Source organism: Ceratotherium simum, chromosome 9 (assembly GCF_057802395.1).
Source record: "Ceratotherium simum simum isolate JZ-2026a chromosome 9, ASM5780239v1, whole genome shotgun sequence".
Taxonomy (NCBI): Eukaryota; Metazoa; Chordata; class Mammalia; order Perissodactyla; family Rhinocerotidae; genus Ceratotherium; species Ceratotherium simum.
Window position 1 is genome coordinate 52,000,283 of NC_141908.1, and position 15,722 is coordinate 52,016,004.

General features: G+C 46.0%; 1 protein-coding gene across 2 annotated transcripts in view; it reads left to right on the forward strand.

Moving 5' to 3' along the window:
* The first annotated feature begins 406 nt into the window (after window positions 1-406).
* ITGA6 (integrin subunit alpha 6) overlaps window positions 407-15,722 on the forward strand; it is a 78,313-nt gene continuing 62,997 nt past the window's right edge. The window contains exon 1 of one of the 2 annotated variants that reach the window (XM_014785846.2): window positions 407-789. In XM_014785846.2, the coding sequence (XP_014641332.1) occupies window positions 608-789 (182 nt within the window). In that variant the 5' untranslated portion in view covers window positions 407-607. The remainder of the gene's footprint in view (window positions 790-15,722) is intronic. The other variant, XM_004428185.3, reaches the window with a different exon arrangement.

Consider the following 15,722-nt stretch of genomic DNA (forward strand, 5'->3'; position numbering starts at 1 on the left):
CGTGGGTCTGGTCTGCGTGAACACGCTGCTTAAGGCGATCAGGGCCGGCGCATCCCCAGCACGTTTCTTTACTAACAGGTAGTAAACCCCTTTCTGGCTCTGCGCCGAATGGTAAGCATAATTTAAGTGCTTCTTTCCAGGAGGCCCCCCGGGATGGGGCTGCTCGGCCCGGAGATCGCCTCCTGGTCTCCCACGCCGCTGCTTCCGGGCCAGGTAAGAGGCGGCGGGAGAGGCGGGGCCGGCGGGGAGGGCAGCGCCGGGCCGCACCGCAGCCGGGCGGGCCGGGAAGGTGCGGGCGGCGGGCCGGGCGGCTGGCGCGCGAGGAGGGGCCAGAGGGTGGGGAGGGGCGGGGCCGGCGTCCTCGTCACTTGATAAAACGCCTGCGAGTCTCCAGAGAACAACGGGCTCATTCAGCGGTCGGGAGTTGCCCGCGAGGGGGAGCGGCCGGCGGAGAGCGCGACTCGTCCCGGGGGTGGGGCCGGGCGCAGTGGCGAGAGGAGACGAAGGTGGCCGCGGCAGCAGCAGCAGCAGCAGCGCGGCAGCCTCTACCCGGCTCGGAGCGCAGGGCGGCCGCCGCAGCTCCGCTCCCCTCCCGGTGCGCCCGCCCATGGCGGCCGCGCGGCAGCTGTGGCTGCTCTACCTGTCGGCGGGGCTCCTGTCCCGGCCCGGCACCGCCTTCAACTTGGACACCCGCGAGGAGAACGTGATCCGGAAAATGGGGGACCCCGAGAGCCTCTTCGGCTTCTCGCTGGCCATGCACTGGCAGCTGCAGCCCGAGGACAAGCGACTGTGAGTTCCCCGACTCTTCCCAACCCCCCGGGGCGCCGGCCCGCGCGCGAGGAGGGGCGAGCGCGCGCCGCGTTCCCGCCGGCCAGCCCTACCCGCGCGGCTGCCCCGCCCGGGACGCTGCCGGCCCCCGGGAGGAGCGGGGTCTCGCGGCGCCGGCCCCCATTCAGTCCGGGAAGGAGGGGAGCCCGAGGGCCGACCCCTGTGGACTGCAGCTCCGGTGCCAGGCGGGGCTGTCCTCCGTCTCGGGAGAGTTTACTTTTTTTTAAACAAAGTGCTTTCCGGCGGTCCTTCCCTCTGGGCGTGTTTGCTGGGAACCCGGCAGGTGGCACGCTTTGCTGAGCTTCACTTGCGTGTTTGGGGCGGGGGCGACCTGGGGTGTGGGGTCGCTGTATCGCTGCTGTGGGGCTGCTGAGAGCGTTGTTCAGGAAGATCCAGGCCTTTCCCAAACTCACGGAACCCACCCGTCCGCCCGCAGACTCGCGCGCCCAGCAGAAGTTGGAAAGCCGCTTTTCATCGTGTTCTGCGGGGCTTTCCCCGCACAGCAGGCTTTCCTGTAGGAGATACTTTTACACTCCCCTCCTTTTTTTAAAGGTGGAACTAACCAAGCACCTGTTCGCGGGACTAGATCAGCTGAGAAGGCAAGACCCCCTGAGTGGTGTGCCCGGCACCCCCGCCCAGACCCAAAGTGCCCGGCAGCATCCGAGACCCTCTGGGCTCCCGCACTGGGCAGGCCCAGCCGAGGGAATAAAGTAAAATGTCGGATCTGGGCTGGGGCTTTGCAAACAAGGTTTGGAAGTGACAGCCCCCCACCATAGCATAGCGGGGCTCCTCCCAGAAGAAAGTAGAGACCGGTGCTCATAGCCCCTCCTTTGCTTTCTTAGACAGTGTTTAGTTCCCACATGATCAGACTATTTAGGCTGGAGAGGGTATTTGGAGCTTAGTCGCCTTAATCACTGTAGGGCTGCATTCGTGATCTGTGCGGCCGAAAAATCAACTCACAAAAGGTCCTCCCTCCCCCCCGCCTTTAGTTGAACCGATGTCCTTCCAGGACCAACAGACCGGAGAAGGCAAAGTGCAGCCACAGTAAGGAGAAGACTTTGTGTTTATGAGAGGTGAATGGGATTTTAGAGCTAGAGGAAACCTCTTGATTTCAGCAATTAAGAACTTTGAAATTGGTGACTGTTGTGGCCCCTAAATCTTAAAGTCAGATTTTTTTGATAACACCTGCTAGTGAAGCAAAGAAATTAGTTGGGGGCAGGGAGACCATTGGCGGGTGGTCTGCAGGCCTGGCCAGCCGCTTATACTGTACTCTGCTTTCTCTCAGTAGAAATAATTGTTAAGCTGTAAATCTGAAATGAAAGGTGGTTTCTGTTAACTCAGTTAATGGATGATGTTTAGTGTCTCTGAATACTTGAGTGTGTAGATGTGCATCCATGCATATGGAGAATTTGAGCTAGTTAGTGCAGAAATGATTGTGGGCCGATAGAGGGAATAGATTCTTCTTGGCATTCTCTTTCCTGCACCAGACGCCTACCGAATCTGGTGGCTTCCTTGAAATACTTGTTCAAGCGAACATTGTGAAGAGGAAGTACTGGGGCAAGAAAATATCCTTGGGATGGAGATTTGCAAAATCTAACTTTCGCCAGGAATCGTGTTGACACTAAGCGGGCATGCTTGCTAAAACTTGTTACTGCTAGTGGGCTTCTCTGCTATTAGAGCTGCAAGTCCTCCTGAGGCTGAGCATAAGCCTGTGATTGGAGTCTGGCACCTTCTAGAAATGCTTTTCTTGGGGGCTGACAGAGAACAGTGGCTGATCAGACCCTGGGATGGGGAGAGACTCACCTTAAGGGGACTGTCTCTTTCCCTAGAGCTTAGAGGTTGGCAGTAACCGCACTCTAGGGGGCTGTGGTTTATGTCAAATGCTGCCTCCTCCTCTTCTTTTGGTAAAGTATTCCAGTTTCAGGAACAGCATTGATCCTCCCAGGAGAACCAGCACACACACATCAGTTGTCACCTTTGTCTGTAAAGGATGTGGGTATAAATAACAGCAAGTGAGACTGAGACCCCACAACTTCTGGTCCAGCTTCCTAGACTGCAATCTGTGGAAAAGCTCAGTGTGAGTATTTCGCGGGACTAGTGAGAGAGACCTGAGCTCGGATTCCTTCTCAACCATTTAGCAGCTGTTAATTTACTTTGAGCCTTAGTTTCTTTATCTGTAAAATGGAGATATTACTGCTTAATAGGGTTGTTGTGAGGATTAAGAGATAACATGCAAAGTGCTTAATTCCTGCCTGGCCTGGGTACTTGCTGACTAAATGGTAGCTGTTACTGTTGATAAATTTCGAAGCGGTAATTGAATTCCTACTGTGTGCCAGCTACTGTGCAGGTGTTAAACTTTCTGTGATTCTGACTGCCAAAGAGTAAAGCCAAAGGTTATTGTAGTTTGGGTAACTGATATTTTAAACTCTTAGTCACATTTATGAAACCCATGTTCAAAGCAATTTAACTTTAATCATTCTTAATTAGACTTACAACGAAAGTAAATTTACTGAACAAGGGACTTTATTGAGGCAGGAGAAGTAAAACATCAAAGATATGTGGAAATATCAGATGAACGCACCATTATAGAAACCACCATAGATTTTTGTGGGTTAGTTTTTCTATAAGGCTATTTAGATATTTAATAACATCTTAAACTCCTGTTAAGATTTTATAACAGAACAATATTGTATGTGAGAGCATTAAAACATTTTGGGTGTTCCTAAAACTTGGGGACTATAAAACTGAACTAGAGGCTGTAAAACTTCGCTCAGGTTTTTAAGCTGTGTATTAAAGAAGTTTTAGACTCAAAAGATTATTAGTTGGCTGAGTTACTGAGGTCAGAGCCTGAGTTCTTTGGAATCTTTCATTTCTCCTAGGTAGTTAAGGTTGAGTCACTCCCCACCTAGGTAGAAAGTATGGGATGACATCTGTGGGTATGTCCATCCTGTGAATCATCACTCTTGGCTCTTCTGGGAAGACATGGATCTGTGTATGACTGCAGGGCAGAACCTAGAAGGAAGAAATCTATAAGTGATATTCTCTTATAGAACTTTGGATTTCTTGAGCAATTCTGGATTTCTCTCAATCTCCATTATGTTCTTTTTGGGAACCTTCTGATCACCACTGTCATCCAAAGGCTCTCTAGGTCCACTGTCCCTTCTGTTCTGACTCTATGATGTTTGTTCTTGATTTTTCTCAGACTTGTGATGCTCCTGCCTTTAAAATCATGTTTACTGGACTAGAGATCATCTAGTCCGACTGGTTCCCTTTATAGACCAAAAACTGAAGCCGAAAGTTAGGACATGTCTAGTCTCACAACTGCTTGAGCAGAATCTTAACGGAATCTGTATTTGAACTTGGTATTTGTGACTCGTGCTCACGCCATTTCTAAAAGGAAAAGTCAGAAATGTCCTTCAGACCTGGAGAAATTGGCCAGCATCTGCGCTTTGGAAATGTACTGTGTTATGTTGATTTATTAAACTGCTTCCCATATGGATCAGGGCTATCTATTTAAATATCTGTGCCTGGACTCTCTTCCTATTGCCTCTTATTCCAGCTGGCCTTGGATCAGCTTCTAGGTCCTTCCTTCTTTGCCTGTCACTCCCTCCCCTTCTGAAAAAGCCCAGTGAGGGGTGACTGGAGCCAGCCAGGGATCAGAGCTGTGTCCAGGATGTATACCTAAGCACTTGCTTCCTTGCATTCATTCAGAGTGCCATGTGGCCCGGGGCCATCATCCAAGGACTGTGCTCTGTCACCTTGTGTCCTGAGAGTGGAGAAAGAGCCAAAATGGGCAGGGAGACTTAGAGGAGATCTTAGGACTCTGCAAGAAAGCAGAAATAGACGAGTTTAATTTTAACACAGGCTGGTGGGAGACCATCTAAGTAATGACTTAAGGGTTGGAAAAAAAGGTCAGAATACATATTCATATAATATGAATAATTTGTCAGGAAAGTCAGGTTAAATGCTCATATAATAAGATTCTCCACTATCGTAAGTAGTTACTTGGTGTTCTTAGTTGTATAATACTCTATTTTAGCATAACAATACTATTAAGATTTAAGTTAAGCTTTAGTAATCAAACAGTACTGGAACTATAGCACATGGTTCCCCTAGGACCTTGGCTCAATATATTACTGTGGACAGAGTTGGCCAGTGAGTTATTTGGCATTCTCAAGAAGGTCAGTGGAGGGCCGGCCCCGTGGCTTAGCGGTTAAGTTCGCGCGCTCCGCTACTGGCAGCCCGGGTTCAGATCCCGGGCGTGCACCGAGGCACCGCTTCTCCGGCCATGCTGAGGCTGCGTTCCACGTACAGCAAGTAGAAGGATGTGCAACTATGACATACAACTATCTACTGGGGCTTTGGGGAAAAAAAAAGGAGGAAGATTGGCAATAGATGTTAGCTCAGAGCCGGTTTTCCTCAGCAAAAAGAGGAGGATTAGCATGGATGTTAGCTCAGGGCTGATCTTCCTCACAAAAAAAAAAAAAAAAGGTCAGTGGAGACATATTAGAAAATACTATCATATGCTTAGATGACAGGGTCAGTTTTACTTGGAACACTGATTGGTCCCGAGTCAGCCCGTCTTAAGAAAGAACATAATCATGTCTCAAGAACCAGTTAAATTTATCCATGAAAGCCTTTTGAGCCCAGCCTGAACTACAGCAGTTTCTTCTTCCTTTGAATGTCTATAGCACTTAGTATCATGTGTCTGACATTCTGATGATTTCGTGTTTAACGGTTATCTACCATTTTCAGAGGATGAGCCAATCTCTCCCAACTGGATTTAGGTTATGTGAGGGCAGGGGTCTTATGTTTATTTCTTTGCCCAATAGCACCTAGCATATGCCTTGCAAATACAATGGAGTCATATCATACACTCAATTTAACTTGTAAAATCAACTCTTCCAGCTCAGGGTAGACAGAAGGAAAAATCACTTTATTTAACCCTTTGCCCTTCCCTGCTTAAAGTAGCCCTTGGTCTCTGCTGTCCCCAGGGAAAGGGAAGCTATAGCCGTAATGCAAAGAGATACCCAGGATGTTAATTGTTGATTTTTGAGTTTTCAAGGGCCCAGGTCTCAGTTAAAGGATTTTCATGAGTGATTTTTAATCACACTTGACTTTTGCCCTAAAGGCAGACTTTAGAACTTAACCCCAGACATACAGGCTGTCCTGCACTGCAGTAGGTACTCAGGATTTGTTGGTTATTATAATCAGACTAGATAGAGAAGGATGGCCATAGAATAAGATCCAGAAAGCATTTGACAAGGGTGTGGGGGTCAGATGGGAGTAAGCATGTGAGGGCACTTGTGAATTGATGCCTAAAGCTTTAGTTATTCAAGGATACCAAGGGAATCTTGGGTGTATGTAACTCTTTGGTGGAATAGTACAGAAGCTGCTGACTCCCTCCAGAGAGCTGTAGAATGGCGATCTGGGTTAACTGCATGTTAGAACCAGAGTTCTGATGGCCTCTTGGGATGGTTGTCAAGATTGAGCCCTGCAGTAATGGGCACTGGGGGGCAGGGCCATCCCCCATTGCTTGTCGTACCCTTCTGTGTTTGAGTACAACTTTGCAATCAACTAACTTTATATCTGCAAGGAACCTTAGGGGTTCTTAAAACTGGCTGGTCATCTTTCATCAGAGTAACTTGGGGTTTTTGTTTTTTTTTTTAATAAAAAATATAATTCTAGGCCCAGCCCAGATCTATTGCACCAGGATCCATAGATGTGATCCAAGAATCTGTTCTTCAAATTTTCTAGGTTTGAGCTAGATGAGCTTTTCTTTTTTACCCAGAAGGCAGCATAATGTAGTAGATAAGAGCAGACTTTAGGGGTAGAGTCTAGATTCTAGATCCCACCTAGCTGGGATCAAATCCTGCTCTGCCATTTACTAGCTGTGACGTTGTGCAGGATACTTAGAATTCTGCACCCAATTCCAATGTGTGGGAGGTTTTCCCACACACCACCAAGTAATTCTTGGACACCAGCTGGGTGTTGTACAATTTAACTCAATTCTGACACTGTCTACTTGGAGTTAGCCTCTGGTCCCACAGGTTAAGGGCTCAGTCCTAGAAGATTGCCTCTCCCCCCACTTCACATGCCAATTGCAAGTCCAGCTTGTCACCTGTGCTTCTGACAGACCAGCTATAGATTGGTGGTTCCCATGACCTCCTCCTTGCATTTGATTAATTTGCTAGAGTGGCTCACAGAACTCAGAGAAACATTTTACTTATTAGATTACCAGTTTATTATAAAAAGATATAACTCGGGAACAGCCAGATGGAAGAGATGCATAGGGCAAGGTAGGGGGAGAAGGGCTTGGAGCTTCCATGCCTTCTCTGAGTACTCTACTCTCCCCAAATCTCCACGTGTTCACCAACCCAGAAGTTCTTCAAAATCCATCTTTTTGGGGTTTTATGGAGGCTCCCTTGCATAGGCATGAGTGATGAAATCATGGACCGTTGGTGATTGAACTCAACCTACAGCCCCTCTTGCTTCCCTGGAGGGCAGGAGGGTGTGAAAGTTCCAACCCTCTAATCAGTGGTTGGTTCTCCTGGCAGCCAGCCGCCATCCTTAGTTGAGGTCCAAAAGGCACCTCATTAACAAAAGGTACCTTTATTACTCTCGTCACTTAGGAAATTCCAAAGGTTTTAGGAGCTCTGTACCAGGAGCAGTGGATGAAGACCAAATACATTTTTTATTATAAATCACAATACCTAACCACTCTAGTCTTCTCTTTCCTCAACTGTAAATTGAGGATAATTGTACCTTAGATGAGTCCTGGCCCAGTGTAAGCACTTTGTTTGTTAAATAACTGTGGAAACCAAGGCTGTCAGAGGTGAAGTGGCCACGGCATGTCAGGCAAGTTGGTTCTAAATCCACATCGCCCACGCTTCCTGGCCTGTGCAGTGCGTGTGCTCTCTCTTCTTGAGTTTGCTTTTGATAATGTTTAAGTGTACATCTTCCCTTTCTTCTATTCCAGTCTACAGTTACCATGTTTGGAAAGTACATCTCAGAAGAACTATGCCTTATAGCCTTTTGGTAGCTGCCAAGCGGTAGATAAATACCAGCAGGGTTTTAGTATGTAGAGGAGATGAATAGGCAGACCAGTGCACGGATGATGAGTTTCTGGGTGGGCAGTGACTTGGTGCATAGGATACCCGTGGAGGGTGGATTGTGCAGTTACAGGGTGGAGTTATTCATGAGGAATACCAACTGTCTGGTTTCCAGATCCTCTCAGACATCTGTGACTTTGCAAGTATCCCCCCACATCTATCCCTGGAGGCTGGGTAACTTGCACTCCACCCAGGGCAGGGTTGATGAGGATTTATTTTTCTTAATCCTTTGTTTGGCATTAATGTATGGTAGGAAGGAGCTTGTGGAAAGCTGGATCTGACTGGCGATGATGAAGCTGCCTAAAGTTGAAAGATGCATGGACCAAGTGTGGAAGTAGTGTTTTAGCAGATTTTTGTTTGTTTGTTAAACTGGCATTTAGAATTGCAAACAGTGATCTCTTGGAACTAAGTTAAGAGGCTAATTGTTAATTAGCCCTGAACTGGGGCAGGTGGATTGACACTTTTCACCAGTGTCAGTGCCCGTTAGCCTAATCACAGGGCGGAATGATCACCATCTAATTTGCTGCCGTCTGGCTTTTCTGTTTAGATAAACAAGACAAGACAATTCCAGATCAGTTTGTTGGTGTGTTTGCAGAACGGACACCTTTCACAGGCCACAGTGTAGCAGCAGACCCTCCCCACATCACACACATGTGCACATACACACGCATACACACGTGCTGGATTCCAGTGTTGGATACTGCTATCACTTCATCTAATCCCAAATTGACAAAAAGACTTGAGAAAACCTGTAAGTCTCTAAAACCAATTAAATGGTAAAGAAGACTGTTCTGAATTAGGGGGAATGGGAAAGTACCACTAACGCAAGTGCAGAAGACAGAAACAAGTGACACGGAGACATCTGCTCGCGTGTTTATTTGCCAACCAGCTAGATATATTGTGCATGTCATGCAATCCAAAGATTACTTTTTTTGAAAACCCATTTCAGTTATAGTATAAGAAAAACCTTTTAGAGAAGTATGCTTGCTAAGCCTGGGAGTATAGAAATCAAAATAAACTTGGGAATAATTTGGAAGGAGCCGATTGGTTAGTGATATGAAGAATGAATGAAGCACGGGGTAATGCCTATTTACCTAAGGGCTGTGCTGGCTTTGCTCAGTGATATCAATGTCACTACAGTTTCTTCATTTTGAAAAGGACATTCATTTGTACTGAGGTTATTTTAATTGTGTGTGTGTCATACAAATGATAATAAACATATCAGTCCCAGAGGGTAGGATGTCACTGAACTGTAAGTCTCCTGAGCCAAATAACTTCTTGTCTTGGTAGAATCAGAGTCCTTCTCTTTAGGATATACTTCCATTGATCAAGTGGTCACAGTCTTCTGTGGTCCTGATAAAGCAACCTAATGTAAAGTTAGTTAGATGATCCTCATCAGAGTGAATCACAGCCAGAGGTGTGGAATGGTTGTTCCCTGGTGTGGACGGCCCATCTGGCAGCACTAGAATTTGAGGTTCTATTCTCTTTCCTCCTTGCTGAGGAGAGTAAAAAAATCCTTCCTGGGTTCCTTTCCCACTGATACATCTTGCCAGGTGATGGCCTGACTCCCCTCCTACTGGCAGTGTAGTTCTGTCTATCCCTTGAGAACAAAGGTATTTCTAAGTAGTGAAATAGAAATGTTTAGAATTCTACCAGGCTCTGGGGAGATTGGAGATTGGTAGGAAAAGACATTTAAAATTCCTGGAGTAAATGTGAGGTATTGAAAACCTATTGATTGGACTTAAGTAATGCAGCTTTGTTGTGACACAAATAAACCTAAGAGTTTTCAAACAAGGAAGAGCTTAAAGAGGCTCATATGTGATCAGATGGATACGTGGAGACATAATTCTAGGAAAATGGCATTTGCCACTGAAGCCTCATGGCTGCTAGTGAGACTAGGCCCAGGTGTCAACTTAGGACAATACTCAGGAAAAGTTGAGACCTGGCTTTAAGATCTGGATGATGAAAAGGCCTCACATGAAGCCACAAGTGCAAAAAGAGATGGGTCTGGGCCTTCTAGAGGCTCAAGGATAGAGGACCTGGGGCAGACTGCAGGAGAAGCCTGCTGAATTAGATAGTCTGAAGCTCAAGGGAGGACCTTGGGGGCCAGCTGGAGAAGCTCAAGGGAGGACTGTGGGGGCCAGCTGGAGAAGTGTTTTAGTGCCCAGAACATGGTAAAGCCGTTTCAGATACCATATCAGATCAGCCAGTGTAGAAAGAAAAGTCTATACCTTGTATTATATTTAGAAAGGGCCCAAGGCTGCTATAGAGGTTAACTAAGAAAGGGTTATGGGAGTATGGAGAGAGGGGACCCTCACTCAGAGGATGATCCCAGGAGGTAAGTGCTGAGAGACAAAGATTCCCCACACTTAGCAGCACCACCAGCCAGAAGCCATCTGAGAAGGTTTTTCACTATCATAGGATAAGTAATGGGTCTTCTGTAAGCTCATTTATTTCTATGTGTGTATATATATAAATGCATATTTTATATTTCAACCTAAAAGAAATAGGGATTTTATCCTTACTTGAACATGAGGAACAAGTAAAAACTTGGAGGGGAATGTGCTCTGGACCTGCTAGAGAAACCATAACCAGCTTTTTTTGGAAGATGTTTGTAAATGCTCACCAAATATCTGTTGAACTATGTATTAGAGACTGTTCTAATGTTGGACATCCAGCAGCAAACAAAATAGATAACATCCCTGCTTAGGTTCTGATGGAGAAGACCAACAAAATAAATAGGGGTATTATGTTAGATGGTAATAAGTGATACAGAGGGAAATCAAGTGGAGAAAGGGACTAGGGAGTGGAAGTAGTGGGGAGTGGTTGGCAATGGGTCAGGCAGGGAGACTTCACTGAGAAGGAGAAGCTGTCAGCTGTGTCAAGATTGCGGGGGAAGAGTATTTCCGGCAGCGAGAACAGCAAGTGCAAAAGGCCTTGAGGCAGATGCATGCCTAGCATGTTCAGGAACAGCAAGGAAGCCTATCGTCTCCTTGGAGGCAAACTGTGTAGAGCCTTATAGATCATTGAAAGAGGCTGGATTTTACTTTTGACTGAGATGGGAAGCCATTGGAGGGTTCTGAGAAGAATATGACGTGTTCTGGCTTAGATTTTAAATGGATCTCTCTAGCTGCTAGATTATTGAGAATACTCTGTATGAGGGCAAGGATAGATGCAGTGATGTTCATTAGAATGCTGTAATAATAGATAAGAGATGATGGTGGTTTGGACCAAGGTGATAGCAGTGAAGACAGAGAGAAGTGGTTCGATTCCAGCTGTATTTTGAAAGTAAAGTCAAGAGGATTTCCTATGGACTTGATATTAGGTGAGAGAGAAGAAAAGAATGTCTCCAAGGTTTTTGGCCCAAGCGGCTGGAAGGTTTAAGTTTAAAGTTGTCACATGATGGTTTAGGGGGGACTGTAGGAGGAATAAATTTTGAGGGAAGAGCAAGAATTTGATTTTAGACATGTTAGGTTTGAGATGTCTAGCCATCCGTTGGAATTGTGGTAGGCAACTGACTGCGAGTCTGAAGTTCAGGTGGAAAGGTTTGGATTGGAAATACAAATCGTGGACTCCTGGGCTTCTAGGTTGCATGTAGAGTGATGGACTGAATGATGAATGGGATTTCCAAGGGAGTGAGGATGGAGACTGAGGGCAGAGCTGTGGGGCACTCCCACATAGAGGTTAGGGAGGTGAGGGAACCACACCCGAGGCTGAGAGGACGGGCCAGTAAGGTAGAACTAGGAGATGTGCTATTACGGAAGCCACAGGATGAAGGCATTTCAGAGAGGGAGTGATCGATCAGTTGTGTCAAATGACACTGAGAATTGATCACTGGAATAGCAATGTGGAGGTCATGGGTGACCTTATCAGAGCACTTCTGGAGGAGGGATGGGAGCAATGCCTGCTTGGAGTGGGTTGGCAAGAGAACAGAAGAGGGATTGGAGACAAAGAATAGGAACCTGAGTTGTGCTGAAGAGGAGAGGAGAGCAAGAGTTGGAGGGGAAAATGAGGCCAAGAGGGAATTTGATTAGTTTTTTAAATATGGGAGGAAATTATAGTGAGCTGGTTTGTTGATGAGGATGATTCAGTAAAAGGAAAAGTGGATGCAGGAGAGTGGAGAATTGCTGGTGTGATGTCTGCTAGGAGGTGAGAGGGGTACACCAGTGGAGGAGTTAGCGTTAGTTAGTTATTGGAGCATCACACCGCAGAATACAGGGGCATGGGTGCAGGTGGGTGGGGAGTTGTCCTGGTGGGAGACTGTGAGGTTTTTTCTGGTTTCTTCTAATTTCTCAGTGAATAACAATAGATCCTTAGCCCTAAGTTTCTCAATACCTGTAGAAATTTGCCTTATAGGTAGAGGAACTCCATTCTAGAGGCAGAGGAATGTGAGGTTTGAGTTCCAGCTTCTTCACATTCTTTTGATTTGACCTTGGGCAAGTTTCTCGTCCTCATCAGTAAAATGGAGGTGCTAACAGTACCTGCCTCATAGGGTTGTGAAGGTTCTATGTGGTGAGTAAAAAGCACTTAGTGTGGTGCCTGGAACATCCAATAAGCATCAGCCTTTACTGTTGTGGGCGCCCTAAAGTAAAATATGAGTATAATCCACTCACACGGGAGAGTTTTTGTAGCTGTCTTATCTTTACAGTCTGGTGGACAGCAGAGGTTACCCTTTGGGGGTCAGGTCAAAGGTGAAGTTGCCCCGAGGGTGGGGCTACAGCCCGAGTTGGGGGCACTTCACAGACAGGTGGGAACTATAATATTGCCTTGAAGAAGCGAGGAAGGGGAAATATGGAACTTGGAATGGCAACACATCAAAACCCTTTAACAATCTCTACTTCCTGATGCTATATTTGAGCTACGGAGAACCACGGCTTTTTATTTTGTTAAATTCTTACAAGGCTTATTTTAGGTGTTGAGTGAGCATTGCCCATATGGGACTATCTGCAGCTCCAGAATCTGGTACTGTCTTGATGGCACAGTGTCCATGTGTCCCCCACTGTAGACACCCAGGTAGACACTAGGACGTTGACAGGTGGGCGTGTGCCGTGCAGGGTGGAAGTGAGCCAGGAACACGGCAGGGGTGCCAAGGCTTGCTTCCTGCTCCTGCTGGCCTGGTCGATCGTCTTTGTAATCCTGGTCAACGTATCCAGCATTTCACCGAATATATTGAATAAAAATGATGCATGGCCCTGTTGAATTGTCAGGAATGTGGAAAACAAGGCTCAATAGCACTTTGAGTTCTGAAATACTGTCCAGGGGCCGGCCCTGTGGCTTAGCGGTTAAGTGCGCGCACTCTGCTACTGGCGGCCGGGGTTTGGATCCCGGGCGCGCACCGATGCACCGCTTCTCCGGCCGTGCTGAGGCCGCGTCCCACATACAGCAACTAGAATGATGTGCAGCTATGACGTACAACTGTCTACTGGGACTTTGGGGAGAAAGAGGGAAAAAAAGGAGGATTGGTAATAGATGTTAGCTCAGGGCCAGTCTTCCTCAGCAAAAAGAGGAGGATTAGCATGGATGTTAGCTCAGGTCTGATCTTCCTCACACACAAAAAAAATAATAAAATAAAATAAAATACTGTCCATTGGCAGTCTCTTCTTTCAAGATAAGTGGTGTAGGCTAAAAGAGGTAGCTTGAGGTAAATCTGAATCCGAAAGGCAACAGAATATCTCTGAAATTATGCAAGAGTATGAATCATCAAGACCTTAGCATCCATTGTCCTGGGGCATGCAGCAAATTAATTACAGAATGTCTTCCTGTGGTGGCATGGTGGTGAGTTTTTTTTTTAAAGTTACCTCATTGTAGTGCAGAATGAAATATATGTCCATTTTTAATTAAAATACGAGGCTTTAAAGACATTTCAAGCTTTTGGTGGTTATTTTGGGCTCTGTCATTGAGTGCATTTGTGAAAATGGTTAAGAAACACTGACCAGCCCAAGCTTTTCTCTGTGGAGGGACGACTGAGACCCAGAAAAGTCAAGTGACAGCTAGGTGATGGCAATGTGGGAATCCTGAAACCCAGCCACCTGATGCCTGATCCACCTGATCCTGTGCCATACACGTCTGCCTTTTGGTGAAGTAGCTCATTCTTGGAATTAAAGCTGTACCACATAGTCTTGCCCTTTATAGAATGGTAACGTGGGTTTTTAAATGTCTTCCCACACAAAGGCCTGGAATAGTGACAGCAAATATATAGCCACTCTCGCCCTTTCCCCTCCACTAATTGGGGGCACTCCAGATGATCATAGTACTTCTTGCAGCTGAGTCTCGGAATTCTCCAGGTCAGCATTAGTTGGCCTCTGCTGATGAATGAGTGTTTACATATAAGATAACACCTGTTTGCCCTCTTGGCCTGGCCAAATCCTCTGTATATGCAAGATGCGCTATAAATGTCTGCCTGATGGATATCATGCCTGCTGGTGTGTGAGCTTCTTAAGAGCAAGGCTGACAGCTTGTCCATTTTTGGTTCAAATCTAATAGACAGAAGTGGATACCCAATAGGTATTTGTTGAGTTCTTTGAGTTGATTTAATTTCCCTAATATTTTAAAGATTTTATTTATTTATTTTTTCCCCCCAAATCCCCAGTACATAGTTGTATGTCATAGCTGTACATTCTTCTAGTTGCTGTATGTGGGACACGGCCTCAGCGTGGCCGGAGAAGCAGTGTGTCAGTGCGCGCCCGGGATCCGAACCCGGGCCGCCAGCAGCAGAGCGCACGCACTTAACCACTAAGCCACGGGGCCGGCCCTAATTTCCCTAATATTTTAAAGACTTCTAGAGAATAGAAAGTGGGATGACCATTTCTTTAGAATGATCCTTTACACCCTGCTATTACTACTTGTTTTTTTAAAAAGTTGTGGTAAAATACATATAACATAAAATTTACCATCTTAACCATTTTTATGTGTACAGTTCAGTAGTGTTAAATATATTCGCATCGTTGTAGACACCCTGGACTTCTTAAACTTGCTCTGGAGTGCCCAGAAATCAGGATGGCCATAGTATGAGGCCGTAAAATATTGATAAACTAAACTTAAAATAACTAAATATGGAATTGTGCTAAATCATATCATCTGATATGATATTCTAATGTAGATTAGTGGCAATAGAATTAAAAGTTTAACAAATTTATGGTTGAAGTTAAAATTTCCATCTCCTAGCTTAGTATGTGCCAGTTTCGTAAAGGACCACCCCGGGGTTGAATTCAGCGGCCGTGCACCGGCTTGACCTGTGGAACTCCAGGGTTCCTCACACACATCCTTTGAGAAGCCAAAGTAATCTGTCTTAAATTTTTAACTGCATTAAAGAGAAACTTGCAATGGATAAAAAGCCTGCCCATATTTGTTTCTTTTTTATGTCTTGCTACTCTTCCTACCCAACTCTTAGTAGCTTTAAAATGAAACAGAGAGTGATTTCAGTGGCACACTGAGTTCAGGTTGAAGCTGAGGTTTGATATGACAATGGCACATTTACGGGTCGAAGTTCGGAAGGAAGTGTGTGTTTGTTCAGGGAACAGCAGATTAGACTAGCAGCTGTCCCTGGTGGTAAGGCCATCTTTAGCTTGTCTTGCAAATACTTTCCTAGTTGGTACCATCCCCCATGCCCGTCCCCGCTAGCACTTCCTTTAGAGGATGTTAATTTATTACCTGGGAGCAGCTTTATTTTCTTCCTCTGTGCCTTATCTCTTTGATTTTCTAATGACGTATTTCTCTATTGCCCAGATCCTGTTAAGGTCAGTTTAGTAGGCTCTCTTTATTCTTACTGATGTTTTCATTATG